Source organism: Caloenas nicobarica, chromosome 16, assembly GCF_036013445.1.
Source record: "Caloenas nicobarica isolate bCalNic1 chromosome 16, bCalNic1.hap1, whole genome shotgun sequence".
In the NCBI taxonomy this organism is placed as follows: Eukaryota; Metazoa; Chordata; class Aves; order Columbiformes; family Columbidae; genus Caloenas; species Caloenas nicobarica.
The window spans coordinates 9360516-9376518 of record NC_088260.1 but is presented as its reverse complement, the minus strand read 5'-3'; the positions used below and the strand labels follow the sequence as shown (position 1 = coordinate 9376518).

The window sequence follows — 16003 nt, the reverse complement described above, 5'->3', positions numbered from 1 at the left end:
CCACTTTCAAGGAAAAATATTTCCAGCCATCAATCCCACCTGAGTTCAATGGAAAACTGAATTTCTAATTCAGAACTGGCTAAAAATCAAGCAAATAATTTTGAAAGGTACTATTTTAGTCAAAAAGCCAACATTTTTAATAAACATATTTTCTCTCTACGGTATTACATTAATTTGGTAATTTAATAGTTTTTTTCAGACAAAAGATACAGAAACTTGACTCCTCATGAGTTCAGTAATAACTGAAGTTCAGCTAAACCCCCCGTTTTTAAAAATAGGGTTGTTACAGGCATATACCAGACGTGCCCAGAACATTTGCATTTATAAATTCCTGCAACAATTGCAGTTCACCATGGCGGGCACTGGCTGATCCAACATGTCAAATTACTTGTTTGTTAAATTCAGTCTAGACTTATAAATAACATAATATTTTTAGTACAACTGTGGGCTTGCTTAGGACAGAATTTAAACCTTCTGTGGTCCAGTACTTCTGATATGCTAAAAGTCAAAGCATTTTTGTCTTTGACTTTGCTGAACATGTGGTGACATATTTCCAGACATACAAGCTATGCAAATTCACATGCGCTCACACTGAAACACACGTGAAGAAACCTTCAATGTCTCCAACTTACTGCCCTTAATCTTTCAGTTCAACTTCTTAAGCATTTGCCAGAGACTAATTTCAACATTTCCCACTCAGTAAGCTACTAGAATTTTACCTCAATGTTTTCCTTAGATGTTTATTTTGGTCTTCCCATTGATATGAATCTGTATATAGCTCACGTTAAATGGCTTTTTTCTTAAATAAGGTTAATGCAATTAAAATTAGATCACCCCTGAACAGGATAAGCTTTTTAAATAGCATCAGCTGCCGAGAGGCACATAACCATTGTTCAGCCCGTGGGGGATTACAGCAGGATGCCTGGGCCACGACCTCCCTTACTGGACAACGCTCTTACGCAAGACGCTGACCGAGGGGTGCAGGTCACGATGCTCTGTTCCACCGGCGAATCTCTTCACGTGACAGAAAACCTCTGCAAGTCTGTCAAGGCAGCTGTGTGCCTGCTCCGAGTATCAAGAGAAACGCAGAGGAATTCTAGACTCTATTACGGTATCGCAATCCCGAGAAAACTTAACCATCATTCGACTACTTTCCCAAGGAAATCTGCCTGAAGACTTCTTTCCTAAACTAATAACATCTTTAAATAAAATAGTCACACAGTGAACAAACTATATTCAATGCTTTATGAAGTAATGGATTAAAAGAAACATCTCATACTTTCCCTGATCAGGGGTCCTCTGCAGCATAGATGAGACTTTCAGCAAGGTGTTGTAATCCTTCAGCTGTGACAGCACATTGAGCAGCAGGACAATAGAGCGGTTCATATGAGATGCAAAACTGCCCGGGCGGTCGATCTCATCCACGGGGATGCGCCAGATTCCCTGCAGAGACAGCAAAAGAGGAAACTCCTAAAGAGGGACCCAACTGAAAAGAGCAGAGATCTTATAATACAAGTTGGATTCCGCAGCAGACTGAATTTCACTGAGGGTCAGGGGAACAATGGACAGAAAAATGCTGTGGTCCTTCAGACAGGGAGAGCTGGATTTAAAGTCAACAGATTCCTGCCAGTAGCAAACAAGGGAGGATTGCAGAAGCCACAGCACACCTTCTAAATGTGCTTGTGAACTATGGCCAGAAAAAAGTAGAGCAAAGCCTCAACTATATTGTGTGTTTTTCTTAAACATCTGTGAACCCGCCTTTCTAAGCCAAAGCTCAACTACCATAAAAAACAAGGAGTAACTTGTTTGTAAGTTTTCCTGGCCTGAAAGCTGCCGCTCTTATGCAGCCACAGCAAGATTCTATCTTCGAATAATCTGTAACTAAATGTCTTAGGGACTCGGTTACTGCCTTGATATCACCAGTGTTCACCATTGCACTGACCAGATAGAATCAGATTCCTCAGCAGCATCTATTTTCCAGTGGCAGATTCAAATACCTGTGCACACATCCTGAGCCTTCCATTAATAATTAAATTTCTGGGACAAAGGAATCTTTGAGGAGCAATGCTGGAGACTGACAGAAAATATAATTATTATTAGTCAGCTCAGATTTTGCAAAGTCTCATACGGAAATTTTTTTAGGTGTTTAACGTGGATGCTGTCAGCACGCTAGTCAACAATATTTTAAAAATGCAATGCAAACACTACTACACTTGCATGTTAGTATTTCCATTCACAAAAGCTGTTGTTACACCAGTGCAAACCCTTCCCTTGTGCTTTATTCAGTTCTGAAACTTCTCCTGTAGCAGCTCTTTACGATGGAAATCCTCTGGTCATTGATACCATTTTGTGACAATGCAGGAAAGAACAGTCTCACTGATAGGAGTACCTGACTAAAAATGAATTTTGCTTTCCAAACCTGTTCAGAGAGCAGGATATACAAATATTTACTCTTTTATCCTTGTTTAAAGGTCTTGCTTTGATATTTTTAGCGTTATTTTCAGTGTGAGCAAAATTCCTCGTAACTTAATGCAAGGCGGAAGCAAAGAAAATGACTACCGCAACCACAAATGACACCTGACCTACAGCGGACCCTCGCCCTGCACATCATCAGGGAATCTGCAGCTCTACTCCATAGGATGTGTAGCAAGTTGGGAAAAAACAACACACAATATCAGAGTTTTTAAATAGGAAAGAATGATTTCAGCTACACATAATGCACAGATTATTCTGCCAAATTTTCTTACTCTTGCTCTCTACTCTTACTCTCTAGTGATTACAGCAAAAGCCATTTTTCCTCTTTGCTCCCTGAAGCTTTCTTTCAAACCCTTTTTTTGCAGCTTCCCTTTCCCAGAAAGTACCTAAAACCATCCCATGGGTGACGCCCCAGGCACAACCGCTGCTTCCTCCTGTCCCCAGCTACCAATTTCCACAAGTACCTTCTGCGGCTCGGTGGTAAAGGTCTCGCCTGCTCAGGAGCTCTCAAGCATGTACAGATCTTGCAGATAACAGTTCCTTAGAACAGCACAAACTTTATTCAAATAGAGAAGCTTTTTCTTCCCCCAAACTATACAATGACTTTCAGGCTACAGATGAAACGCACATTATGGAGCTGATATTTTTTCCTTCTCTGCACGTATGTAAACTGGGTTTCTGCCAAATCCCAAATCAAACACATGTCTCATGGTAGCACCACATTGCAACAACCTACTTCCCAATTTAACTATACAAAACAATTTATGGTCAAGGGAGATGCAGGCTGTAGGAATGGAAGACAGCCAACGAGGAGGTTCCTGGTCTTTTTCAGCATTATCTCATCCTTCATTTGAATGAGGCATATCACTTGGAGGGAGCTTTCGGATACCGTATCTGAAATCAGCTGAAAATAATTTTATGGCTCCTTCTCACACATCCCATGTATACATTTTAATGCTACCCCGGAAATGGCAATAATGCAGTAAAACCATTTGCAATGACAGAATATGGTAACTGCAGCGAGAAAGCCACAAGTGACAAAGTCCATCTGACAGCTGCACAGCTGTGTGTTTTGGGGAATGCTGCTCTTCTGCCTTTCTACCTTGGAAGAGTTTAAACTAAAACTCACATTAGAGGTGTTTAAGTTTACTTTATCATTGCAATTACAAAAGAAAGCTGACTTAAAAGGAAAGTCACTAACTTTTCAAGTGCTAACTTGCAGTTTTACAAATGTAAACCAGCAACAAACAAGATTACTGGCCCATGTTACATACCTGCCTGTTTCACATGCAGCCTCAAGCCAAAAGCAGAAACCAACCTGCCATCAGGAGTCAGAACAATCTTCATTCCACCCACTGTGATTTTCTTAAGCAATATGCAAACCACTGATGTTAAAGTGAGGTTATCAGAATTTATTTCACAAGCAATGTTGAATTCTTTCTAAGGCTGGAGACAGAGAATAAAGAAACTGTCTCATTCAAACCTCTTCCAAAAAGATTAACTAAGCCCATCAGGCATGAATTTTTCCTTTCTAAGCATCCATAACCTTGAGGAAGAATATTTCTGAGTTCAGATCACATACTGCAACTTTTTTTAAAAAACAGTTTTTTTAAACAAAACTTAAGAACTATATAGATGTAAGGCTTATAATGAAATAACTGCAGAGGAGACTGAAAAAAAGTTATTTACTTTGACTAAAATTGAAGTTTTCCTACCATCATTTGAAAATTCAGATTTGTTAGTAAAGTACCTCCCTTGAAAGTACAAACGCAGATGGGTGCAGATCCTTGTGACAACCATTTGCAGTTCTTTGAAGCATTTTGTTACTGATCATCACCACTCGGGCCACTTGACAAAATGTCTCCGGCTCTGGCCACCAAAAGGATTTTGCATCCAAGGCCCCACTCCTGTTTGCAGCTCAAAGGTTCCCTCTTCCCTTCTGCAACAGCCAGCGATGCTGTTTACACGAAACCAGAGGAAGGAGTGAGACGCTTCCAACAACTCCAAAATGCCTCTCAAGATCCAAAACATCAAGCTGCCTTCCTGGCTACACAAACACTGAGAGCTGGGGGCAGGGGAATCGAGCCTGAGATGCGCTGCTAGGAAAAAATAAACCTACGAGTGTGAGAAAATTCTGTGGGTAACTGAATACTGAGCTTTACGATAAATATGAAACTGAATAATGAAGTCAGTATACCACATTCCTGGTGACACTTCTCAAGTATTTTTCAGCATGAAACTCACTGCACAGCCTCCCGCTGCAGAACCGAAGGCTCGGGGAGGGTGAGGAGGACGGTGCTGCGCGGGGCTCTGTGAGCACAGCCACAGACCTGGTGACTTCCGAGCTCAGTCACTGAAAATAGAAAGGAAGGAAGCGCTTATTATTCCTCCACGTTGCTCACTCCAGAACGTTACGGGAGAGGATTCCCTGGGGTTTAGGAATGCCTCTCCGAGGAGGAAGGGCTGGTGGTTCTCAGCAAAACCAAAACTTCTCAGGGGCTGGTGCTGCTGACGCTGCAGAGCTCCCCGTAAGCCATTTTCTAAGCAGAGATCAAACTTTACTCTCTCAGTGCTCCATGGTTTCTCTTCAGAACGAAATGGAGAAATGCTACTCATGCTTCTTCAGATGATCCGATTCACATATAACAAGCAAACACATAAAACAACTACTGCTACAAATAAAGACCTACAATTAATTATTCAATTCCTCTTTTCTTTTTTTTTTTTTTTTCCCCCAAGGGGTCCCAGAAGTGCAAATTGCACCACATAAAACAAACAATTCCACTGCTGCCTTCAAGTGATCAAAGCAAAAACAAACACTTTGTCATTTGGCAGTCTCAGTAACATCCTACTAAAAGCCTTTAGTAAAAACAAATCTAATTTCAATATTATTTTAAGATTGTCAGAAAATATGACAAACTAACAAACCAACTAACAAAGTGGAGCAGGGAAGCCACCAATTAATAATGCAACAACCTACACAACATTTTAAAACCAGAAGTTGCACTAAGCACAATTGCATAATCCTTGGAAAGCTCACACTTTCCTAATGGTTGTTAAGTCTCTGCCTTAATACGGAGTTAAGCACAACATACTGAAGTACTCCTGGCTTTACTCGGGTCCTTTCTCCACACTACTTAGGCCAACGTGGCCTCTTGCCAGTTCCAGTGTCAGCAGTAAAACCGCTGCCCCCTTCCCCACGCAGTCAATTACCAAACCACCTTTCCACATCCAACGTTAACATGCTCCCGTATCTCTTGCTATTTTACTCCGTCACCTGATTTCGGCTTTTCTTCTTTTCTACAGACTATTCTATTCTTTTTCTTCCTCAATTCCTCATTTTATCCATGCTGCTATTCAGTATGCAGGGGAACAATTCCACCTCTGTGAACAGGAATGTGAGCGGGGACAAAAGTATTAAGAAATGAAAGCAGTTGTATCCAAAATATTAAAATTATTAGCTGCAGGGACTTGCGTCACCAAGGAAAAAAAAAGCAGCCCCTGTTTTCTGTAACTTGGCCGATTTCAGAAAAATCTTACCACCTTTCAGAGTATTTAAGCAGCATCCCTTACCTACTGTTAGTCTTGTTTGCACAGTACAGTAGCAAAATATAATAAATTAGCATGATAACAAATAAATGACATTTCATCAGCCTGGAAAAGGAAACCAAAACAAGGCAAAACTGCAGCAGCTTCCTTTTGATAAGTCAGAACCAAGCAGGATTACAATTCCCAGTCTACGAGGTAAACATTGTCCATTTCTTTTTTTCTTCTTTTTAAATACACACCCACTTGGAAGTGAACAAACAGCATGTGTGCGTCCTGGAAGAACTGTGGAATTCTGCAGCATTATTCTACCAAGAGAGCAGCAGGAAAAATATTGACAAATTAAAATGCTCCACATGCTCCATTTTTCATATGCTGATAAAGAAACATAATGAACAATTTTCACTCCTTATTTCTCTCTTCAAAATACAACATATTTTCAGAGATTTAAATTTAAAATATTTAAATTTCTAGAACAATAATTTTACAGTTGACGTGACATTAAATTGGTTTTAACCCTACGAAAAGAACACCCAAGCCATACGCACTTGGAGAGACTATTATGTGTGAGCGTGAGTCAGGGACACACACAAGAGGAAGGGAAAGGGAGTCACGTCCTTGCCGCATAAGCAATTACATAAAGCCAGAAATGCCTCGTTAAGATGATGAGTTACAAGTTCAGGTGGAATTAGTGAAACAGAAACCAAGGTCTACAGATAGCCCTTGCAAAACACTGGGTTTGGCCCTTTGCCAGGCACAATCTGGAGGGTTTTGTTGACTCGTCAGGAGGCTTGAGGAGTTTTCACTCAGATGGTTCCCATGTACCATGTGATTCCACAACGATGTGAACAAAAAGTCACATAATCTCTTTTTAAAGGGAAATGGCTACCTAATATATATATATATATATAAAAAGAATCCACTCTACTCCATATCTACAATGGAAAGACAGAAGAAAGCGAGGAGTGACGAGCTGTTCTCTTCAAACCAGTTTTGAAGGTGCAGTCCTGCTCAGGCGATGCCAGCACCGCGTCCCCTCCGCAGCTCCATGCTGGGTGCCTCAGGCAGACACCCCGCTCGAAACACAGGGCGCAGGGGCAAGCACCGCGCACCATCCTGGGCTGAAGACGACAATTGCTCCCACGCTGCCTTTTCCAGGTTAACATCAACAGCACTGGTGGAACATCCTTCCCCAGAGCACTCCAAAAAACAGTCCTTAGATTCCCTCTTCTCTAGTCCCCCATTTCTCTACTCTGCAAATCCAGGGTGCTAAAACAAAGGTGCATTTGAAGATACAGCTGTGGAACACTGATTTTTTAATTTCCCCCCCTGTTGCCAACAAGAAAAAAAGTTCGTTTTTGGATAGCTGGACAACAACTCAAGATGGAAGGTCAGATATTGATAAAAAGACTTTTGGACTAATTACTTAAATACATTTATTGCCTTTCCTCCAGAAGTTGTTCCCTTTTACCAGCTGCATTTTAGGAAAGAAGAAGGGACTGGTTAGAAAGGGAATTAAATTATCAGCAGTACGTTTCATTCACCGTGTCTTGCAGCCAACACAAGGTTTAAAAAGGAGAGAAAGAGGCTTGCCAAAGGGATGCAGAACAGGAATCATCTAGTGATTTAGTCAGGTACTTCTATCTACTCAAATGAAAACACCAAGAAAGGTATCTGCCCACCCATGCTGGAATTTCTGATTGTGCATTTGTTACTTCAGTGTCTTTTTTTGGGGTACATTTTGGGTTATGTCCTGTCCCTGTCTGAAAGAGCCTGGAATTCTTTCTTTGGAAGGCTATAAAGCACAGAAGTCTAAAGAATACAAAATGCTTCTAGATCTTCTAATGAGCAAATAACATGAGGCAGAAACCTAATGAAAGAACGTGAAACCCTCATCAGGAAAACTCTACCAGGATTTTGCATTTCTTTAGGCATTCTCAGGGGCCAGACGCAGGAAGATTTCTTTGGCACCAAAATAAATGATTAGCAGGGCACATCTAGAGCCTGACAGGGGTTCTGGTTTTGCCTAACAGACAGTCTTCTGTTGTTTCAAGGGGATTCTTCTACTTAGATCTTTTCTGTGTATCTGCTACAACCAGACTGCGTGGCATCAGATGCAAATGGTACCCAAAGCTCATGAAATAAGCTTGGCACAGTCCATCCCTTTGCCTGGAATTGGGCAGGCTCCTGCATCAGCCCCCTGCAGACATCAGCAAACTCTCTTTTTTTTGACAACACGTGGGATTCATTTAATTTAACGCCACATGTCTATGACACGGACACACACGTTTAATGGTATCACCTCAAAACCTTTTACAGAGAGACAAAGGCGTTTAGGGGATGTGGCTCACCTGAGCTATCATAGGTTCTACTTTAGGCCTTCAAAATGTACGTACATAGGGGTTTTTGCAGCTTATTTAGGAACAAATCGAGATTACAGAGAAAGATGGTACATTTCACTGAACAGGCTGTGAAGTTATTTACAAAAATTAAGAGAGCTGCACACTGGAAAGTAATGAAGAACTGTCAATATTTTTAATGGCACAACTATAAAGAAGTACTACAGACCAGGAAAAAATATAAAGTGACATACATACCAGAAACGGTACTAAACAAGTTATACTCAACTGTGAGCTATTAGCCATCAAATTCTAAAAGCCTTTTGGAAAGCAGCAAGAATGGCATGTTCCATCACTGGCTGGTATTTCAGTATGTGCAGGCAATCTGGAAGCACAGAGAAATACTTGCATCTTTTTTCAATGCTGAGAAAAACAAAAGCAATGGAGAGCTGAACTGGACAAAAATTTAAAGTCCTCTAGTGTTCCGACAGAGGTAAAATGACAGCAGGAGCCAGTGAAAAAGCTTTTTAATCTCAGATCGGAAATTCCGTAAGATCTAACTAGGGTTCCTTATTCCTTTTTTTATAATGCCAGCTTTATAAAGATATGTGTTGGCAAATACATGACTTGGTTCATATTTGAAGGTCACAGTTCTGTCTGAGGTTTCATGCTGGCTTAGGAATGACAGAAGTACACATCCTGGATGTCAAACTGTTTGTCAGCCAAAGTTGAGGGCAGGAAGCAGCTTATTTAAAACAGGTAGTAAGAAACAAATATCCCATTTAAGTGCTTATGAACCAGAAAAAAAACATGCAGTAGTAAAAAGGAGTCAAGCCTCGGAGAAGACATACTCCTCTCAAACAACTAAAGCTCTACATGAGTTTGCACATTTCATCCTCGCCAATTAAGATCTCTGAATTAAGTTACTAGGAGCTGATCTCTTCTCCCCCTGCTACAGCAGCGTCCATAGAACACTTCCCTTCTCTGTCCAACAAGTGGAGGCCCTGGATGAGTCCTGACTGCTATAAAAGGCAAAAAAATCTCTTACCGTTATGCACCCCTTAGCTAACCTCAGCACATCTTTTCTCCTCTGATACAGAAAATTCATGCAACAAAAAAGAATTTCATTAACTCTGTTATTAAAGTATTTTACCCTCTTTTTTTTGGGAGGGAGGGGGATGTGTATTAAAGCTAATGCTGTCTTGCTTTAGAGATTCCCAAGGCTTCCTCAGCAATACAGGGTTTAAAACCAAACAAAAGCAGTTCTTTATCAAATTATAAGTTAGTGATAATGTCTAATTCAAGTAAATATTTAGGCAGCAGTGTGCCCAGCACCCCAACTAAAGTTGACTGATCGTTGATAACACCAGAGGAACAAGACATTGCAGAGAAGCTATAATTCAATTACCCTATTTACAGTAATGTAAATCACAGTATACACAGGAGATCTTCAATATTCAACCAGCAGCAATACTACAACAGCTTAATCTAGCACAAGGCACAGCAGTGACTCAGTGAGCTCGTCAGAAGACAGGGTACAGTCTGATGGTGTTTGATTTCAGGGATATTGAGAGAGAGGAATTGTTTGAGAACAACCAGAGTCATTACTGAGGGGGAGGAGGAGTGAGGAAGGCCTCAACATTTACAGTATTTCATACTCCAATAAAGATGCTAAAAACACACAAAAGTCCTATTACTGAAAACAATCAGAACAATATCTGGGTATTCAAGATGTCAACCTGAATAGGCTCCAATTAAAAAAAAAGACAATTCTTGCAGCTCCCTGGGTAATAAAACCCCCCACAACATATGCTTTAATTCCTAGAGCTTCTAGATTTGCTTCATGCAAAATACCCACAGCACACACAGAAATCTGCCGTTGCACAAATAAACACATGCTGCAGTAAATTGAAAAAATAGAAACATGAAGCTGCCACAGCCAATGCCGCAAACAGCACGTGGCACTTGCTTTATGCACAACACCAGAATTTACTGCAATTAAGACATACGTTCTAAAATTATAAACATGTGACCAGACAAAGCTGACTGTTTTTAACAAACTGCTAATTAAATTGGAATCCTCTTATCCTCCCTCTCTCTCTTTAGCTCAATGAACCAGCAACTGCTACAGCATAGTAGCTCATGCAAAACAGATACTGAACAACAGGCTCTTCTGTTAGGTCACTGTTAAGAAGGGGAATCTCCAGCATGAGCCTGGCTGTCGTAGGCAGAACAGCAGAGTGCACACCAGAGATCACAGCTGGGCTGCTCTGTGCCAGACATGATTTTTACAGACCTACCGTCTCTTTTTTTCTTCTAGACATGAAAGCCTGCCCTTGCAAGCTTTAGGGCTGAATTGAAAACGAGGGTGCTAAATAATTCATCCCAGTGAGGAGGTGGAGGAAGGAGACCAAGAAATCCCAAACAATGCAGACAGAAGAAAACAAAAATCCCTCACCCTTTCGTGCCCCCTTCCAAACTTCTCTCGGCTCCTCCGTCTCCCATTGCTCTCAGGATTTTCCTCTGTGCAGCAAAGCACATCTGTCACAGCCTCTAACCAAAGGCGAACCGAACTAATTAAATAAGTATTTCCCAACCACGACAGCGAATGTCATCAGAGCCCATCTCCCGCCTGCGCTGCCTGCCCGGCGCTGCGGGTGAGCCCTGGGGGCGCCCGGAGCCGCCCAGCGCCGCCGGGGGAAGAGACGGGATTCCCCTCGGTACCGACCAGCTGCGCGGGGAAGGGTTTGAACACCCGCGGCCAAGCTGGGAAGGGGCAAAGGCACGCCGCGCCGAGAAACGCCCTGCAATTTGGGGAAGCCGGCAGCTATTTGTGGCAGAGAGAAAGCAAACTTACTACAACAGCGCGTCTGGCCCCGCCGGAGCTCCAGGGAGGGCCCCGCGCCGCGCCCCCGCCAGCAGCCGGTTCTCCCCGGGGCATCCCCCCGCAGCCCCGGCACGTTTGCTCTGCCCAGCAAGAGGCGCGTTTCGCTCCGGCCCACCGGCCCGGGCCTCCCCGCGGGGCGCTGGTGGCGGGGGGCGAAGTTCCCCTCGAGCCTCCCCCGCCCGCCCCGCGCGGGGCGGCCGCTTCCCCGGGCCGCGGGGCCGCCCCCCGCACTCACCATTCCCGAGCGGCGGGCTGGCTCAGCCCCAGTTCCCCGGCGGCCCGCGGAGCCGGAGCGCGCCCGCCCCCGCCCGGGCCCCCGCCCCGCGCCGCCCCCGCGCCCCCACCTGACCGCGCACCGAGCCCGCTGCTGCCTGCGCCCCCGCCCCGCCTCACACTTCCTCTCGCACCGGAGTTCGCCCGACCTCTGGGAACCGCATACCTTAGATTTCCTGCCGCCGCTCTTTTTTTTTCTCTCTCTCCCCTTTTTCTTTGCAACTGGGGGCGGCGTGCAGGGCTGGAGCTGTTTGCTCGGCTCTTGTTTGACATAGGATGTTGGTCCCAGTTACCGCCGAGCCTGGCTCGGAGCCATCCCACTTAGGGCAAGTGAGTAAACAGCTGCTCCTGTCGGTTTGCGAGCATTAATAAAAAAAACAGTTATCTGCTCCCACCTGTCCGCCGAACCTGCCCAAAATACTCCGTGACCCAGTTTAACCCTGCTGCTGCCGCTTCAGTGCCCTTCACCGGAGGCCCATTCGTGACCTATTTTTCCCAAGCCTGGCCGGTTCCCCGCTCTCCCCGCGGGGCCCGCCTGGATGCTCGGAGCGCAGGAGGGAGGCGGCGGCCTCCGGGCGGCGGCAGCAGCTGCAGCCATGGCTGCGCGGGGGCTGGGGGGGCTGCGCTGAGCCCGCGGGGGCTGCGCGGAGCCTGCGCGGCCGCCGCCGCACGCAGCCGGCACAGGCGGGTGTTTGGCCCCCGCAAGGCGCTACACTACAGTTCCCCTTCGTGCCACCGAACAACCTTTCACTCGACAGCAGGGCAATCCTCCACCACCGTTTCCTTGTATTTGTGCTGTCAGATCGTCTCCTCCCCCCTCCCCAGGGTTTTTTAACTGAGCTCCAGCTTCTGCAATACCGGGAGGGGCTGGTGGCACATTTATTTCACCAGTCTTTTGCCTCCTCCTTCATTACATCCTTCTCCCTTTCTCAGACTGTTGGAAGGGGAAAACAAAGGTCTACCCTCGTCCTTTACCCCCATACTTCCCTCTATTCAATCAGTCCCATACTAAGAGACCCAAACCACATGCCAGTCCACTGCCAACCTCAGAGCAGCCAATCCTGCCTCACAACTGGCTGAATATTGTTCTCAACCTGAGCTAAACTTACCTTCTTTGCCCAGCCACTCATTCAGGCTCTACTCCCAATTACCTTCATCACAAAAGTTTAAACACTTTATCTGTAGCTGTTCCTTTCTCTCACTTCTGCAGGCAGAGTAATTGCTTTGACTTCCTCCTTGCCTTCCTGAGCATTGCAGGGGCTTGGTTGTTTCCCTTCTGATGGCTAGGATTATTCTGAAGTGCTCAAAATCTATCCTGTTTACTAACACCTCAGGCTTAATAGCCTGCTCCACAACTGCAATAATCCCCACACACTATGCAGAAGTCAGTTGCTAAAATTATCTTTCTTTCCCATCATCTTAGCCACTTTCTACCCATTTTTTCATTTCTTCATGTTCCTCTTTTCTTACCACATCAATTTTAGGCTTCTCACACTGAAAGCCCCACATATGTTGCGACTTCCTCCTTATTTCTCTACTTTATGTATATACATTTATGCTTAACAGCATCTTTAAAAAAAAGCTAAATAATAATTTAGCTATTCTATTTATCTTTTATAAAATTACATTAATCAACACCACCCTGTGTCTGTCCCTCCACTTAAACTGTAAGAGTCAGCTTTTTCTGTTTTAAAGCTAAGATTCCACTATGGGCATCACCACTTTCTAAAATAACCTGTGTCTTCATTCCCTCTTACAACTTGCTACCAAAGGCAATAACCCATTAACAATGCAGTTTGGGCACTACCACTTCAAAAATCCATTAACCTTTACTCTTTTTGACTGCATAACATGGATTTATGTTTTAAATACAGAACTGAAATGAATACTTACTTTCTATGTGTTAATGCAAATAGGCTGCTTTTGACTTGCTCTTTCTCAGCTGCTCATTTAGTCCCTATTAACGGCAGAGCTCCTATCTCCTCTATTCCACTGCAGTTTTTTTCCTATGTATTGCCATTTATTTATGCAAATTAAATAGTTGTTGTACCTAGAATTAAATACATCATAAAATGATTTAAGTTAATAGCTGGAGGACTGGATGTTCACTAGATTGGAAATTATGTCATATAAAAGTTCTGCACAACTAAATACCTTTAAGCCATAAGCATGTAAGGATTTTGTTCTCTAAATAATACCTCTTATTTGTTACAATGAACAGTCATGGTACCAGAAAAAGCAGCAAGAACAGACATCTTTAAATGATAATAAAGGGTAAACCAGAATTATACTACTTCTTAGTTCCTAGATTTCAAACTGCTTTACAAACAAGCAAATTTTTAAAATATCGCTAATTGGAATATTTACTACATCTGATTCATTATTGCTTTAGTATAGAAACATTTGGTAAAGGCCCATTACCAACTTAAACTAAGGAAACAAATTTGTCTCTTTAGAGTTTAAAAGGATATGGCTTTCCCACAGCTTATCTTAGATTCTGTCCAATTCCAAAAGTTTCTTATGTTCTCTCTCAGTCTGCAATTTATTAACCACCACCACATTTCCCAGGTTTGCATTGCAGCCTCCTACACAACACATTATTCGGTTGTCTCAACCATCACAAGCAGAACGAATTTTGCACTATTTGCACAGGTAGGTGTTCGTAGCTTATGGTGCCACTGAACAAGACAATTCCAATTAATTACCTAAAGGTAAAAAATGCAGAGGCTCAGTGAAGTGTACGTGGCGTTCCTGCAGGAACCAGCAACACATCACGGGACTCCCACATTCTGGATCCAGGAGACCCCTTACAGAGACACCCTGAATTCAGTACTGTTGTGACAAAAAGTGGATAGAACTATTTACTTAGTGTTCACAAAAATCTTCGGCGCTGATATCAGAAATAACCTGGAGCCATTCGGGTGCAGATCAGAGCTCCCCAGCGCCCGGGTTCTTGGTTCAGACATGACACTGTGTCACACCAAAGGCCTTTTCATCCATCTTTTTTACACAATGCACTATTTGGGACTCCCTATTCAAGTCTTCTGCCTGATTAGGGGTAAATGATGATACAGTATTTTCTTAGTTGTTTAATTACTTGCAGACACTGTGCAAATGAGCACTGTATAAAGCTCACATCTGCTTTTTAAGCTTAATTTGGGCGATACAGGAACAAAACAATGCAACTTTATGCATTTAGGCAAGGAAGGATGGATGGGGAAAAAAGACTGACATGGTAATTACAGGGAACTTGAAAAATACCCAGAGTCAACAAGATGACCTAACATTTGTCCTTTTAAAAATAAATACTCATAATGAACACTTTCAGTTCAGCAAATCATTTCTGAGACAGAAGAACAGTTATCCTAGGTGCAATGGTTAATTCTCAAAGACCACGTCCTATACTTGTCTTTTAGTTATTTCTGATGGGAAAGGAGGAGGGTAAAGCACTATTCCAGACCTTTAAAAAGTGGTCAAGTTCATATTTCACTCCATGTTTCATTCTGTAAGAGTCTCATTTCATGAGGTGCTTTGGTTTTTGTTTTGTCTTGTGTTGGTGATTTCGCCCGCACCAGGGAGGGTTGGTTGGTTAGGTTGGTTTTGGTTTGTTTTTCCTTAAGTCTTCCATATCTTTACATCGATACCAACCAGAGAACGCCTGAGGAACGTCTCACTCAGAGTCACCTACAGGATTGAGCTCTAGCACATGCTCTCCAGTGCTGCAATACCAGGAGCCAGATGGAAGTGATTTTACACTTTTAAGCATTTTAAACTTTTGCACACTGGGATTTCTTGATGAAATGTTCTGCGGTGAATACTGAATGTTGAGGAAGATTCCAGAGCTCTCTGCGCTGCTGAGATAAGGGTGCTAGCTCTCCTTGCAAACACAGCACATGAGTTTGTTAAGCTCCACATATCTGAAATTCTGTTCCATTTTCAAATAATTTTCTTCAGAGGATATGCATTGTAAATCCTACCATGACTTCTATTTCCACTGAGGAAGAGTCCATTTCATTCTCTGTTTTTAAGGAAGTAGGATATTGTTTTCACTTAGAGATTGCCTTTTTTTTTTTGTTGTAGAGATAAAAGTAATCTCAAGTTTCCAGTGCAATGGAAGTCCTACAGGAACAAGAAATTATTCTTCCCTCAGCAGCAGTATTTGCTTCCTTTAACTCAGATTATTTTTAATCTTCCTGCAAAGAGTCAGATAACAATAGCTACCAGGTCAGAATATCTGCCTAGAAAAGCCAGTCTAATCCAGACTAGCAAATTTTTGGTCTTACATAAGTATTTCCCAGGTGAATTCCTCTGTTCCGCCAGTGCTGGAACTACTGTAAAGAGACCACGAATGCTGAGCAGCAGAACTGGCTGTTCCCACCAAACCAACAACAGACCTGCACTGAAGTGAAACCCACGCAGCGGTCAGTAGGTAACAGAAAGAGCCTAAGGAGAATAAATGGGGGGACCAGAAAAATATATTTTA

At 43.1% G+C, this 16003-nt stretch overlaps 1 protein-coding gene across 6 annotated transcripts in view; it reads right to left on the bottom strand.

Annotated features, from left to right (window-relative positions):
* Positions 1 to 16003, bottom strand: part of CABIN1 (calcineurin binding protein 1) — a 105423-nt gene that overhangs the window by 28752 nt on the left and 60668 nt on the right. For all 6 annotated transcript variants that reach the window (XM_065646143.1, XM_065646149.1, XM_065646147.1 and 3 more), the window contains one exon: positions 1280 to 1443. In XM_065646143.1, the coding sequence (XP_065502215.1) occupies positions 1280 to 1443 (164 nt within the window). The remainder of the gene's footprint in view (positions 1 to 1279; positions 1444 to 16003) is intronic.